Source organism: Phoxinus phoxinus (genome assembly GCF_949152265.1).
Source record: "Phoxinus phoxinus genome assembly, chromosome: 15".
NCBI classification, from domain to species: domain Eukaryota; kingdom Metazoa; phylum Chordata; class Actinopteri; order Cypriniformes; family Leuciscidae; genus Phoxinus; species Phoxinus phoxinus.
In genome coordinates this window covers 18,757,277-18,773,734 of record NC_136890.1, presented here as the reverse complement: position 1 = coordinate 18,773,734, position 16,458 = coordinate 18,757,277, and the positions used below count along the sequence as shown (strand labels likewise).

General features: G+C 37.4%; 1 protein-coding gene across 3 annotated transcripts; it reads left to right on the top strand.

Annotated features, from left to right (window-relative positions):
* Positions 1 to 734: 734 nt before the first annotated feature.
* mapk4 (mitogen-activated protein kinase 4) lies at positions 735 to 16,372 on the top strand. Of its 3 annotated transcripts, none has more exons than XM_079636884.1 (7): positions 735 to 910; positions 4,005 to 4,078; positions 4,498 to 5,078; positions 10,404 to 10,548; positions 11,357 to 11,518; positions 11,603 to 11,804; positions 14,004 to 15,736. In XM_079636884.1, the coding sequence occupies exons 3-7, from the start codon at positions 4,536 to 4,538 to the stop codon at positions 14,974 to 14,976; spliced, it is 2,025 nt and encodes a 674-aa protein (XP_079493010.1). In that variant the 5' UTR covers positions 735 to 910; positions 4,005 to 4,078; positions 4,498 to 4,535; the 3' UTR covers positions 14,977 to 15,736. The 3 variants fall into 3 exon arrangements, with proteins under 3 accessions (XP_079493010.1, XP_079493008.1, XP_079493009.1); XM_079636882.1 differs by lacking the exon at positions 735 to 910 and adding an exon at positions 1,490 to 1,685 and having other exon boundaries at positions 14,004 to 16,372; XM_079636883.1 differs by lacking the exon at positions 735 to 910 and adding an exon at positions 1,606 to 1,912.
* Positions 16,373 to 16,458: the final 86 nt, after the last annotated feature.

Below are 16,458 nucleotides of genomic sequence, written 5' to 3'. Positions count from 1 at the left end.
GTTAATAATTATCCTCAAATGATTATCAACACCATTTCTAAGGAAATACACATGTGAATTTAGATAAATTGTAGGCGTTGACTAGTTATCTGTCATGTGTTGACACAGTTGTGAAGATACTGCTCATGAAAGTAAGTCGTAAACTGTCAGTATCAGCAATGCTCCGTTGGCCCACTTTTTGACGCTAATAACACAAAATGAACAGGCACTAGAATGTACATTTGAATGTAAACAATTCAATGTTTATAATACTATGAAATGTTTTGGGTGAACACATTTGAGTGAACACATTGCAAGAAAAATATTACAGCACTATGTATGTAGTCATATTCAGCTTTGTCATTTTTTTTAACTAGAGAAAACCCCTAAAGAACGAGACCAGCCTATTAAGTTTAGTGCTTTAAAAGTAATAATAATAATAAAATACAAGAAAACAAAAGAATTTGGTTAAATCGTGCCATTATGAAAGTCAGATTCTATAGTCGTTTGCAATTTTATCCATTAGAGGTCGCTGCAAGCTAAACATTTTACTGAGGACATAATTAGACAAAGTATAATGGCGATTGAGTTTTTCCTCTTCATAACAGCATCTGAATAATAAAGATATATACATCATCAATGATAATAAGCATATGCAAAAATGTACGAGTTTAAAACACACTGCTTTGGTTATCATCTTACACTGCTACATTTGTATCTATATCTATACACTCCCCAAGCTGACTCTGGTGTTTGGACAGAGGAAATGTAGACGAGCTCTTCATTTATCTAATTTCCACCTTTCACCACTGACTCCTCCGTGCTGTAAACTGACCTCAGTCAGGATGAAGCGTTTGGAGGGCAGCCAAACACTTTCTCTCCTGCCGAGGAATCCAAAGAGATACTGCATCTCAGCACTGCCGGAACCGAGGTGCTCATTTTATTTCCAGGAACTGCTGTACTTGATCTTTGGGCATTTATAAACTTTGAGTTGAAACCACATAAACAGAATGAGGGCGAGAGGAGTGAGTGTGTGCAAGTACAAAATAGAGAAGCAAAAGCTCTGGGAGACCTAATCTTGATATCCGTTCACTTTATCTTGTAAAAAGAAAAAAGAAAAAGACGAGCATTGATCTGAGTGAATGGAAACATTGCTCAGTCAGTCAGACTCAGACAAAAAAATTGTTGGATCGTTCTCTGGAAATGGTGGCATCAGTCGTGTTATTTTATAACCGTATTTAATTTGTAAGGAGGTGTGTGTGTGTGACTGATTTAAAAAAATAATAATAATAATACAGCCTGCTAATATTTGTAGTGTGTGTGTGTGTGTGTGTGTATGACATTACCACAAAAAAAGACATTACCACAAAAAAAACGTAACATTTTTTTTTTATAGTTAATAATTAACTTTAACTTTAGATAAACCTTAACTAGATTAATAAAAACAGATGCCCTGACCACTGACCAGTCAAGAGCATCATTTAAGTAGCCTACAGGATGTGTTTGTCCTGCACAAGCGCGCAGGTGTCAGGATCACCGTCTGATGGACGGGGAGGGCGTGACGTCATCAAGGGGGCACCGACGAGTTTTGCCAAAGAAAAGCTTGTAGATCCACACAGTGGAAGAGGGACACCGGGAGGCGAACAAATGCAGTGTATCTCAAATGAACGCTTTCTCGGCGGTTTCTCCCGTTGACACTATCACGGGTAAGATCTTATGTTATTCTCTGATAACACACACGGAAAATTCCTCACGGCAGCAGCAAACTGACAGACTAAAACCCTCCATCTACCGGACTGCACCAGTGCCGATTCAATAACAAACTCTGAACTACGAAAACATCACTTTCCCGGTGGAAAAGTATGTTCATTTGTATTTTTTTTCCAACATAAATAGCGCAAACCCGTGGAGCAGCTGACAAAGGCAGGCGACGGTAAGAGATCCAGGAGCATCGCTGCCTTTGTAGTTTTCTCCGCGGATGGGCCGGAAGATAAGAAGATAGTGTTGTCAAAATCCTATTCTATACTCTATTTCTTAGCTTTATATGCTCTTTTGTCACTTCTGCGTAGACTTGCGAGTGAAACTGCTCTTATTCGGTATATTACGCACGGGTTTGTGTATGTATCCGTTCAATTTCAGAACCAAATACAGGCGTTACTGTTGTCACACAAAGGCGAATGAATGCAGCGCTGCCTATTGTGTGTTCAGCTGGACCCACAGCTTCATTTGTGCTTTATTCACAAGCTTAAGTTCTCCGTTTTTATTATTTTACGTTACCAAATGTTGTGCGTAAATATGAACAATAAAAATAATTCAGCGTAATAAACGTATACATTCCGTTTTAACGTTCAACAACAAATTGCATCCGCTTCCACGGTCAGCGCCATAGTCATATGCATTATTTATAAAGTTTGGCTCACCCACTAGTCTGGTCCCATTGGTTTATACTATAGTTTCCTCTGTGCACTCAGTAATTGTTTATTTTTGTTATAGTTTTGAATACACAAAAGGAACAGCACTTATGAGAAATCTCAATAAAAATGATCATATTACTCTAAACGTATCAGTGTTCTAGAAAAATATGTTCTACTATTCTATTCTATTCTATTCTATTCTATTCTATTCTATTCTATTCTACATGAGCACATAATGAGTGCAACCACATGACCTGTGGTGTCACGCAATTGATGAGTTACTACTACTTCTAATTATAATGTTAACTTTTTGTATCTATTGCTCAAGACACTTTAACGATAAAAGTACCAATGTCCATTAAATGGATGTGTGTACTGTGAGATACTGTTTGAGAAAAAAAACTATACAAAACAACAGATAAACCGCTTCATTGTGGAGTAGCTTCAGTTGGTTACAAAAAAAAAAACTTGATGCATTCATGCTAATATGTACCAGTATAGAGACCAAATCCACAGGTAGCATAGAATGCAGAAAATAAATTCCCATTCTTTTTCTCCATAGAGGAATTGATTTTTGTTGATAACTTATAATATAAACCTTTAAAGACAGACCTTCTGTGAGCTAAAAGGTTTTTAATCAATGGTGCTTTTTTTGAAGCTGTCAGTCAGCATTATTTGAACTTATTTTTTAAAATCGTGTTCTACAGCAGAATTACTGGTGTAACACCATGATTCTGTGGACAAATCTCTACAGAAAACAAAAAAATCACCAAAATATATATTTTGTGCCCACCTATTCCCATGTCCCATGTTTCTCCATCAGTTTTATTTTGATTGTCATTCACAAAGCTTCATGGGATTTTAGTTATTTCCCTCATTTAAGCCGTTAAGTACACACTCTGCACCTTGCTGGTTGGTTTGGTTCATGACTTGTTACATTTTAACAAGGTTTTTTGAATAAGTGAATGGAGAAAATACTTTTTTAGAACCAAAGCAGCTGAAAAGTGAACGGGCGCTGCTGCACTCCATTGAGGTGAATAAGATCCAGCTAAATGTAAACAACTTACTGAGTTCACCTTTATGAATTCGGAAAACAAGAAATAGTATTGTAGTGATGTCAGACTATTAAAGGGATAGTTCACAGAAAAATAAATTCTGTCATCATTTACTCAACCTCAAGTTGTTCCAAACCTGTGAAACACAAAAGAAGATATTTTGAAGAATGTCAGTAACCAAACAGTTAATGTAGCCCATTGACTTCCATAGTATATGGAAAAAAATACTATAGAAGTCAATGGCGCTCATCAACTTTTTGGTTACTGACATTCTTCAAAATATCTTCTTTTGCGTTCGAAATTCATACAGATTTGGAACAACTTGAGGTTGAGTAAATGATGACAGAATTATAATTTTTGGGTAAACTATCCCTGGAATAACATTGGATGCTTTCTTGCTCATTATTTATATAATAATGTAGGAAACCACTAAGCTGAAATATTATAAACTATGAACTGTAAAAATGTTAATTTGGTCGTACTTCTGAAGCATACTTGTCCATATGTTTTTTGTAATTGTGATCAGTATGTAATTATTTGTTTTTCTCCTCTGAAGGGAATGCATGAGGAGCATGACACATAGCTGCGTGAGGAGCATGGAGGGTACAGGACAGCCTGGAGCCCGAGACGGCAAGTGAAAGCTCTTAGATTATAGATTAAACTCATGACGCTGCTGCTAATGTTAAAGTCAAACATCACAGAGAACCTCAAACTCCAGCGCAGGGGTGTAATTCAGTTTGAATATAACATGGAGTGTTTTTGGGGTTGAGATGAATCCTGGGAGACTGCGTTTCAGTGTTTGCTGTGTGCAGCAGGCACTGGCTGACTGTGGGATGTTGCTATGGAAACACTTGCCCTGTACTAGGGTTTTGAGTTGTATTCCACCCTGTACTGTGCCCCCATTGCTTTGCTAGTCTGCAACTGTGATTTAAGATCTCTCTCTTCAAGAAAAAGCGTTCATTTTTTCACGCAGCTGTAGTTTGAGTTATAGATTGTAATAAAGAATATTGCATTATTCGGTTGTTTATCATTCTCCTTACTCTCTCCAGCCTCTCACAGGCAATGCCCAATTGCTCCGTTCTAAGCAATGGCCTGGCAAAATACATCCCCATTCCGATATGGCTTTGACCTGGGGGGACATTACCAGGATCTGCGTCCTCTGGGCGTGGGAGCATCGGGGCTCGTCCTCTCTGCGGTGGACAGGCGCAGCGGCCTGCGTGTGGCAGTGAAGAAGCTGGTAATGCGAGATGCCGTCAGCGTAAAACACGCTCTGAGGGAGGTGAAGATCACCCGCCGCCTTCAGCATGAGAACGTGGTCGGGGTGTATGACGTGTTGGGGCCGTCCGGTCACCCTTTACCCCGTGACCTCACCCACGTGCCTGCAATATACATTGTGCAAGAGTGTATGGAAACTGACCTGGCACGGTTACTCGAGCAAGGGCCGTTGCCAGCTGAACACGCCACACTGCTCTTTTATCAGCTGCTTCGTGGGCTCAAGTTCATCCACTCTGCCAACGTTCTGCACCGTGACCTCAAGCCAGCGAACATCTTTATCAACACGGAGCAAATGCTGCTGAAGATCGGAGACTTCGGCCTGGCTCGCATTGTCGACCCACATTACTCGCACAAGGTAAGAGTCGCAGCAGCAGGGCACATAACGCTTCACTCACTAGAAAGAATAACTGGTATCTACTAGATAGGTCTTAGTTAGTAGAAATGCTACAATGGTTTCCAATAGAGATATCTGACTGATATTTCTTTATCAATTCTCAAAAATGTATTTGTTATCAGTGTTGTAGTTAGTGGTTGGTCTATTGATTGTAGAATCTCTACAATATTTATTAGTTAATTAAGTATCATGGATAATAAAAAAAAATCATTCATTCATTCAAGGAAGCATAACAATTAGACATTTGCCAACAAATATGGTTTAGATAAAAAATTAATAAATAATAATATATATTATGTTATTATTGTTGAAGTTTAATTAACATTAAATTAAAAATAAATATAACAATAATTATCACATATACATAAATGGCTTAGCAATAAGACATTGACCAAAGGATGGATTATTTGTGACCATTTTTACCTGCAAAAATGTAAATAATAGTAATAATCATTTGAAAAATAATACATGATATATGATCTAAAAGCAAAAATATAACAAACATTTAAAATCTGTTTTGACATTGAAAATGTGGAAATAATTTGTATTGGTCATAAAAAGACAATATTGATTCTATCAAAGCTCATCAAGATGTTAATCTAGTTTGAGGTCTTGGATTACACATGTTGAGTTTTAGTAAATGTGTATTTATATGTGTGTGTATGGCAATAACATGTTTTTGTTTAGAGTACCAGGTAACTTAATATATATCAAAGCACTATTACAATCTAGGCGGCTACTGTGGGATGGTACCGAAGGGCACACGGTACTTTTTTGTAAGGGTGTGGTTCACTTCATGCTGAATACTGATAACTGGATATATTAGTTAATTTTTGGGAATTTTTAGATGTCAGTAGTATGTACTGTCATACTGTTAGTCTGTACGGCCTTACAAGCTTTCATTGCGGTTCACCCTGCAGTTACAGTCTGGCCTTGATTAGCAGAATCACATTTCCTATCAATTATCATGTGCTACGGGCTATTATGATAATGACATATTAATCCATTTACAGCTTTATCATCAACATAACCTCCTTAGGAACAGAAGTACTTTAGATGATCTGCTTTTAATCTTTTTGATGGTTCTCATTGTCATTGTTAAATTAAATTAAATTTAAGCAGTATCTGCTACTGTATGCTACATTCAAAAAGTTCTTGTTATTATGCATCTGTAAGTAATTTTATATTCCTAAAAGTTAGTTTAGACAAGTTTTGTACATAGATGGGTATAGTTTGTTATGCCTGTAATATAGTTGTTTGGAGAGTTTATTGAAGCATTTTTGGGCACAGTGTTTTGTTTTATGCAGATATTATTATTATTTGATCCTGGTGACCCTATTAACCCTATTAATATAACAACTACAGTCTGTCTAAAGTTACTTCATATTTCGGTCCATTTGTTTTCAAACTTTGACATTATGCCCTATTGCATTGCACAATAATTATGAACAATTACATTGATGTTATAGGAGCTGAAAGATTAATGTGGCACTTTACTGTCGCATTGTGCTTCTGTTTTATTTAGCAGAGCTCACTGTGTAACACTAGCAGACCAGGAGGACAACATGAATGGAGAGCTTTGTGTGAGACAGGACAAGGTGGGGTGAATGATCAGGGAAGGGGGATAGTCACAGTTTGGGATGGAAAGAACAGCTAGAATAAAAACAGCCTTATCCACGAAATTATAGATGGACTATTCTAAGAGCCCTGTTTAAAATTATGAAGGTATTTTTGGTGCAAATGAACTGAACGCCTGTGAGAGTGGCATTTGTGGTTGTAAAGAATAGCCACACATGTGTATCAGTAAATTTGAAGTCACAGAGAGAAATGTTTTAAGAGTTGCAAACTTGTAGATTTTTTCTCTCTCCCACAAACACAACACAACAGTTACACCTTCTCAAATTCAAATCCTATTCTACAAATCACAAATGAAGAAACTTGTACGCTCACATTTTTGCTACAGTTGCTGCAGTGAATATGGAGCAAAACGCATTCACACACCCGCATCAAAAAATGTGAAGTCAACGAGAAATTTTGAAAAAATACCTTCATATAAAATGCCATGCACTGATCGTAAAATAGCTGAGATTGCAGACTCTATAAGAGCAGCATCCCTCTGCTCTCATGTTGCTCAAAATATTCATTTATTATCAAAATGTCAAAGCTGCTTTGTCTTCAGTTGCTTCAAAAGTGCACAAACATTTAGACAATACATTTAAAGAAAAAGTTTTTTGGTATGTTTAACTGTATAAAACTATATATTTATTGTGCAAAATTAAATAAAAGGATTCAGCCGATATTGTCTCATTGGGAATCATTAGTGGAATATATGTTCTTATATGATTCCAGTATATACACCTGCAGTGCCAGATCTTGCTTCAAAAACAAAACAAAAATAAGTCAAAAATAAGAAATCCAAAATAAGCATCTAATTAGCCAATCACATGGCAGCTACTCAATGCATTTAGGCATGTAAGACCATCTGCTGAAGTTCAAACTGAGCATCAGATTGGGGAAGAAAGATTATTTAAGTGGCTTGAACATGGCTGTTGGCTGTATGGAGTATTTCAGGAACTGCTGATCTACTGGGATTTTTACGCACAACCAATTCTAGGGTTTACTGAGAATGATCAGAGGAAGAGAACATAATAGGGAGCAGCAGTTCTGTGGGTGAAAATGTCTCGTTGATATCAGTGCAAATGACCAGACTGGTTTGAGATGAAAGAAAGGTAGGCAACAGTACCTTAAAAAAAAACATTTGTTACCGCGGTATGCAGAAAATCATCTCTGAGCACAAAACACATCAAACCTTGAAGTAGATGGGCTACACACCGGGTGCCACTCCTGTTAGCTAACATCAGGAAACTGAGGCAGCAATTTGCACTGCTTATAGCAGGACAATAGAAGACTGGAAAACTTGCTTGGTCTGATGAGTCTCTATTTCTTCTGCGACATTCAGGTGGTAGGGTCAGAATTTGGCGTTGACAACATGAAAGCATGGATCCATCCTGCCTTGTATCAACGGTTCAGGCTGGTGCTGGTGGTGTAATGGTGCGGGGATATTTTCTTGGCACACTTTGTGCCCCTTAGTACCAATTGATCATCGTTTAAATGCCACAGCCTACCTGAGTATTGTTGCTGACCATGTCCTTCCCTTTGTGACCACACCATGGCACAAACCTCAAACTGGTTGAACATGCCAATGAGTTCACTAAACTCAAATGGCCTCCACAGTCACCAGATCTCAATCGAATAAAGCATCTTTGGGATGTGATGTGACATTTACATCATGGATGTACAGCTGACAAATCTGCAGCAACTACGCGATGCTATAATTTCCATGTGGACCAAAATCATTATAATATACTGATTTGGTGGTCAGGAAAAACAGTTACAAAACTTCAAAGTTGCTGATCATCACCTTTGGGATACCGAGTGAGCCTGGACTGCCTCCTGTGCCCCTTGTATAATAAAGGTGAAGGTTGTATTAGTCCAAAGAATCATTAGTGTATTATTGTACCTCTGAGTATAGTGAGCTTGAGTGAATTAAGGGCAGTAGTTCCCTTCACCCATTCCCTGAGCGAGTGCATGCAACTCTGCCACTCAGTGCTGAGAGCGTCTGTTCCCCTTTCAGCATGGAGGGAACATTCAGTTCCCAAATCTAGAGGATCACAGATAAGTGGACTATGGATTCACAGCAGCATCTGGATCCACATATGCTAGCAGTGCAGGCAGGGGACTGATAGGGCCCCAGGTGGTTATACTCATCCAATACAACATGAAGAGTAAAGATGATGTGGACACTGAACTTCATCTATAATTTAAATAAGGAACCAATTGGCCCATTCTCGTGTTCATTTATGATGGCTTGACCATCGTAAGCAATCATTTAAAATAAGTAATCCATAGATAATGATATATATAAAAAGCTATATTAAATTCCTTAATCATATTTCATGACTTTGAAACAGATTTGACTTATGATTGTATTGGAAACTTGATACACAAATCAATCCACACAAGTGTCTTTAGATAAATTGAAAGCTATCATAGAGATATTAAATTATAGGATTTTTGTGATAATTTAATAATAAATAAATAAATTATGAATCCAATAATAATCTAATAAAATATATCCTAAAAATATTTATCCTATTTGTGGATTTTTGGCCAGTGAAAAAGTTGGCAGCAGAAACCATCCTAAATGTCGAGTCTGTCTCTGTGTGTAAGTTGAACTGACAGTCCTTGACAGCTCGAAATCAGCATTGCTGACATTTGTTGGTCAAGATGCCTGATTCCTGACATTTTGTCCTCATTATTGCTCATTTTCAGTCGTTGCTCATTTTGTTGGCCTCACTTGCTTGTGATCGTCAACAGTTTCAATGGTCTGAGTGAATCAGATCCAGTGAGAAGACAAAGGCCCTCTGTTTAAACAGGATATGTAAATATCATTCTCGTTTGTGTCACCATCACCCTTCAGATCCACCCTACTGAGACTGCCTGCTAAAATCCCACAAATAATTCATCACCTGAGTCCTGGGGGAGAGTGGGAGGTGAGAAAGAAGAGGAAAGGATGAAGGAAGGCAGGAAGGATGAGCTGATGGAGATTTATTGGGAGTCATGGGGTTACTGTAAATCAGCTGATTCTCACCAGACTTCATACAGATGCTGAGTCACATGGCATTTTTTTTTACACCCTACTGTTTTTTTATACTACACAACCACTACAGTTTGGTAGAAGATGAATACTTTTATTTAGCAAAGAAGCATTAAAGATATTTATAATGTTACAAAATATTTCTATTTCAAATAAATGCTGTTATTTAGGGGCTTTCTATTTATAAAATAATCCTGAAAAAATGTATCACGGTTTTCACAAAAATATAAAGCAACCAACTGTTCTCAATATTGATGATAATAAGAAACATTTATTGAGCACCAAATCAGCATATTAGTATGATTTCTGAAAGATTGTGTAAACATTCAACTTTGCCAGCACAAGAATGAATTGCATTTTAAAATATATTAAAACAGAAGTTATTTTAAATTGAAATAATATTTTACAATATTAATGTTGTTACTGTATTTTTTATCAAATAAATGTATATTTAAATAGGTTTACTTAGATATATTTAAATAGGTGTACAAATTCAGACAGATTCTTTTTCAGCTTGCCAACCTTCAAAACAACAATAAAAGAAAAGAAAAGACAATTATCATGTGAAGTACACCATTTAATTGTTGTGCATACGGTGTGTGTATGTACATTTTATCTTTGCCACGCAGGGATACCTGTCAGAGGGAATGGTCACTAAATGGTACCGTTCACCGAGACTGCTGCTGTCTCCGAATAACTACACTAAAGCAATCGACATGTGGGCCGCAGGCTGCATTCTGGCTGAGATGCTCACAGGACGCATGCTGTTCGCAGGTAAGACTAGAAGAGCCCTCAGTAATGAGCTAGGGGCCGTCATTAGTGTTTCTGTTGCTCTATTGGGGTTTTTATAGATCTTGCAGTTCACTTGAGACACAAGAAAATCAATCTTCATTATCCGGACTCGGTCTTAGAGCGTCCTCTTGTGGCTGTACGGGGCAAAGTAAAAACCACCTGACATATCAATCGATTTCTATTTCTATCATTTTCATTTCACTGTACATTGGCAAGATTGTAATAAATACAATATTGCAAAAGTATCAGTACATGCAACAAAAGCAGTGACAAGAATAGGGATTATATTTTTTAAATATGGTAAAATAAAAGAATCCAAATAGCAGTAACAAATAGTTATGGACTATACAAAAAAAAAATAGTATTTAGTGTTAAACTATATTTTTATATTTGCATGATTGTTATAAATTTAAGCAAATTTAACAAAACTAATATGAATACAAAGCATCAGTTCAAAATAAAAATAGTGACTTGACAAGAAATGTATTAATGATAAAAAATATGGTACCAATAAAAATTGGTTAAAATATGGTTAGTTATACAGACAACAATTACCGTAAAACTGATTTTAAAAAAAGATTCCTTCTTTTCTGTAATAATTTACTACACAAGCTTGGTGTAACATATAGTTATTGTTATAACCTGTAAGATTTTTATTTATCAGTATATATATAGATATGAGAATATATTAGCAGATTAGCAATGATTTTTTTTAAGAGCACCCTGATGTAAATAGTCCTGGTGCAGTCAGACAAAGTTACGACACCTCTGTTTGTTTCTCTTCTCTAAGGTGCTCATGAGCTGGAGCAGATGCAGCTGATTTTGGACACTGTGCCTGTTATTAGAGAGGAAGACAGACAGGAACTGCTGAAGGTCATGCCCTCTTTTGTAGGTCAAGGGTGGGAGGTCAAAAGGTCACTCAGAGAACTACTGCCAGAGGTGGAGGAGAAAGGTAAGCTAAGCATATATTATTATATTTTTAAATATGTGATTCTGTGATGCATCAACAATTTCACTCGCTGAATCTACATTTCAGGCATTGATTTCTTGGAGTGTATCCTCACCTTTAATCCCATGGACCGGCTGACAGCAGAAGCGGCTTTGTCTCATTCATACCTGCAGAGATACTCGTGTCCTCAGGATGAGCCTGTCTCCCTGCAGCCGTTCCGCATAGAGGACGAGTTAGAGGACAGTGTGGTCACTGAGCACGGTCATGCGCTCAGCTCCCACTGGGACAGGTACACCTCTCACATGTCACACATGAGCCACTCTGACTTATCAACACCCAGAGCTGTGTCATTTGTTACAGTTTTCCTGACACTCACAGTTCCACTGCTGCTGACACAGACCAACGACAATAGAAAAAACAGAAACTCTTGCTCTTTTAGAAAGAATGACGTTAAATCTATATAGCTAGTAGTTCATTTAAAGTTTCAAATTAAGTAGAATCCACACTTTTTAAAGTAGAATCCACACTCCAAGGGTTTATTCATGTTGTATTTCTAGCATGGACCTTAAACTAAAATAAAAATTATAATTAATATAATGAATAATAATAATATTAATTAGAATAAATAATACATAGTATGTGTATGTGACGATGACAATGGAAAGAAATTAATCAAGACTTTGATTTCAGAACACTAAAACAACTAAATATAAGACTTAATGTAATATATAATCAATCAATTAATTAATTAATTTAATTTCTGTATACTTCTTACCCAAATACTACTGTTAGACCCACTGAGACACTTAAAGTGGTGTTCATTTCATTTGTTTCTCTATTCTATTTTTTTTTTTGTGCTATCGTTTGCAATTTGTCCATTTGTTCTTATATTATTACTGACTGTTTACTTGTCCTTTTTTGTAAATTTAGATCAGAGTTCCAAATAAAGCCTGTAGCTTAGTGTGTAAGCTATTTGGGACAAATTACCCACATTCTAAAAAGATTCTGAGATAATCATAAAAATGTCCATATGGCAGTTTCTCCTATGGTATCGATTATCGTATCAAAGTTAGAAATTCCAGTTTCGTTACAACACTAGCTGCTTTTAGGCAACAAATATATTTCTCATAACAAATAAACAAAATATTTTACATGACTCTGTATTTTTGTGTTTTGAAGGTCTCTTCCTGAAAACAGTCTCTTTCTTTTCCTACAAACTATGTACACTACAAAGTCAGAAAACTATTTTAATATGAATTCCAGGACATAATATGACCAAGATAAAGCTTTTATTGGTTTGTTGCAACTTTATTATTAGGCAGTTTACCATCTTATATGCAACATGTTTTTGCAAAGAAATGGGTTTGTTACCCTACGGGTGCATCGTGCAATAACAGTTTGTCAGAAAGAAACAGATTTGTGGACCCAATAAAGTGCAGAACTTGTGGTACTATAGCATAATGAAACTAATTCCAGTTTTGAAAGAGCCAATTAAAGTCTGCCGTTGTTCTTTGATGCTCTTTAATGCTAAAAGTTTAATTGTTAAAAGTTTGTGGGTATATGCGCTGGAAGAGTGAAAACAAGGGTCATGTAAAAGGCAATTTACACTGAAATGCCCAGAAGACCTTCCAGTGACGTAGAATGCTGTTCAAATATAGAAACTTATTAAACCCCTGCATAATTAAATCTCATAGCGGACTCTGTGACAGCTTAATAAGAATGTCATTGTTATCTTCTATGTATCCATATGGGCACATCTGAAACAAAGTCTTCCTTTACGGATCAGAACCAACAGTGAGAGGTGAAAAAGCTTGCTAGCTTAGACCAAAGATCAGGAATGAACTTTTGAAACATCATATTAGCAAATATTAGCAAAGTGTATAAATGCTGATGTTTAAAGGAAATTAATGTGGATGCCGCAGACGGTCTTCTTCATTACCACCACTTGACTCTTTTCTCTGTTTGAGAAAACAAAATGTGTGGTTTAGGTAATGCTCTCACAGTCAGGACAGAAGTATTCGATAGGCGACAAGTTTACTGATTGATTTGATCACACTGATCGACTGTTAACGTGTAATGTGCAGCCTGAAATTATTACGATTAAATTTTTTTTTTATATATATTTTAATATATGTACTCCTGTAACTGCCAAGCTGAATTTTCAGCATCATTATTCCAGTCTTCAGTGTCACATGATCCTTCAGAAATCATACTTTTGATATTTAATGTTTGTTTTTATATATAAATGTACTAACACAGTGTGCATGATAACATTTTTTATCATAGATGCTGGTTGCGCAATGTCTTACCCTATACACTTCCAAGTTTATTAATGTAATTAAAAAAAATTGTGGCAAAAGATATGCAGGTGTTTTTAACCTAAAACATTCCTTTAAACAATGCTGTGACTAATTGCTAATATGCACTTCTTTATACTTTGCACACGAAACGTTCATATGTATGCTAAAACTGTGTGCACTTTTTCCAGGTACGACGGGAGCCTGTCGTCAGACGTTTATTGGCGGCCGCAGGAGCAGTGTGGGTGCATGCAGAGCGTCTCAGAGCTGGGAGAGGCAGAAGACGACGAAGTTCAAAGAGATCCACGAGCGAGCTCGACGGCCCACATCGAGGAGGCTCAGGTTGACCCTCGCAAATACTCCCACAGCAGCTCCGCGGAGCGCTTCCTGGAGCAGTCCCACTCATCTCTGGAGCGGGTCTGCGGACAATTCACAGAGCTGGACTGCGGCTCCTCCTGCGATTACAAGGTGGGCTCTCCGTCCTACCTGGATAAGATCGCGTGGCGAGAAGGGAAGCCGCAGCACTACTCTGAACCCAAGCTAATACTGGACCTGTCTCACTGGAGGCATAACAGCATGTCTGCTCCAAGAGGGGGCAGCGTGGAGAAGCTTCTTGCCGAGCCCGGAGATCTGTTTCAGGAGATCTCGCGCTGGGTAGAGAGCACACAGTCTGGACTCCACTCGCCCAGGTCACCTCAAGAACCTCTCACCTCCCCGTGTTCCCCTCCTCAGCCGCTGTCTCCTACAATGCTGTCTCATTCTCACACGCAAATCCCAGCACCTTTGCAACTGTCCAGCCCTCACCAGCTCCATGAGGACCGGAGTCCTACCGCATTCTTCTCCGCTCCTCCATCCCTGCTGCCCTCGTCTCCTTCCTCTCCTCATCACGGTTCATCCGATTATCCGTCTTCCTCCATTTGTGAAATCGATGAAGAGCCCTCGCAGATGGATCCTTCCGGAGAGGAACATTTTGACCTAGATGTGTTTATCTCTCAGGCTCTGAGGCTTTGTAGTCAGAGCGAGGCACTGTCGGAGAACTCGGATGCTCCCAAACCAGGCAATGTTAGCCACGTTCATAATATCTCAGATCACAGACCCTCCAGAACACAAACTCCAACCCCTGAGATTGTCAAGGCTCACGGGTGTCATAAAGAGCACTGGTAGAAGAGATCTGTTACTTCTTATTTAATGATTTTAAAGATGTTTGATTGGTGCAGCTTATTTAAGATGGCATGGATGAATGTGAACACTGAGGACCTTTTGAGGACCAGAAGATTTTTGAGAATGTTGTTTTATTACCTGAAGCTGAGATTCTGTATTCCACCAAAAATCCAAAGTATTTACCTTTAGGAAGAGGATCGCCTGGCAAAAACATCTGAGATTTCAGATATTAGTTGAATGGAGGCCTGAGGGCACATGGTGATGTGGACATTATTTGTTCCCCCAAGAAGCTATGTTCTCTCTCTCTCTCTCAAAAAAAAATTGATTTTGCGAGAGACATCTGTGTACTCTCGTATTTGATTTCACGCACTTCAATTCTCTACAAACTATTCCATCTTTTTGAACATTTGAAAACTAATTTTGTCTAAGTTTCTTGGGAAATGAAAGGAAAATGCAAAAAGTATTTTTCCCCTTTTCAACTAATTTCCCTCCATAACTAGATCTCTTTAGGCCCTCTGTATATTTGAAACTAAAATGTTTTATTGAATGTTACTAAAAACATTGTGCAAGAGTGAAGGATTTGTCTGTTAATTCTGTTTAGCACAAACTTAGGTCAGCATAATTTTTAATAAGAACTTAAATTATTAAAATAAGTGTGAAATCGAAAGTAATTTTTTAACTAAGTTATCTAAAAAATGGCACTTTTGATATGAAAATTTTCACTCATAATGAAATAAAGATGTAATTTCAGTGGCCTAGAAAAAGATGTTTGATTCTACATAAGGCATCCCCCATTATTGTCCACCATGTCTAGACAAAGACTATATATGCCAAGACGGTTTACATATATTACATTGAATAGGAGAAACTGCTACGCATAATATGGTGGAGTAAGTACTTCTAAGTAAAAGAGCCAATAGCCAATTGGTAAAGTCACTGCATCACAGGGACTACACATGTACATTGGCTGGACCAACTTGAAATTTTATCATTTTCATATAAAATGTTTTAATGCTATCTGAGGATAAGAAACAACATTTGGGGGACAGTTAATGTCTGATTGTGTTGCTGATTTGAAATATGTTTGAATGTGAATTTAGCAAGAGATTTCGGTATTTCCAGTATTTAGATTGGCCACCAAGTGAACAGACTTTCCCAGAAAGAGTCTTTGGAATAGATCAGTCTGATCCTCTTAATTTTCTAACCCCAGTCATTGGACACTTTTGGTTGAATTAATCATGGCTGTCATTCAATGCCTGTGCATAAGATATTTCTACAATATCCTTGGTAAAAGAAAAACATTGTGAAAGAATGGTTTGGAGGGACATGAAGAATCATTCCTCTGAGTACTGATAGACTTTACAGAGTGCTTGACTTTTGCATTGTCAATACAAGATCTTGACCAAAAAATGTATACACCTCTTGATGGAAATAAATGTTGTGATTTCCATCAAGTGGTCCAGTATTGACAATGCAAGAGTCCAG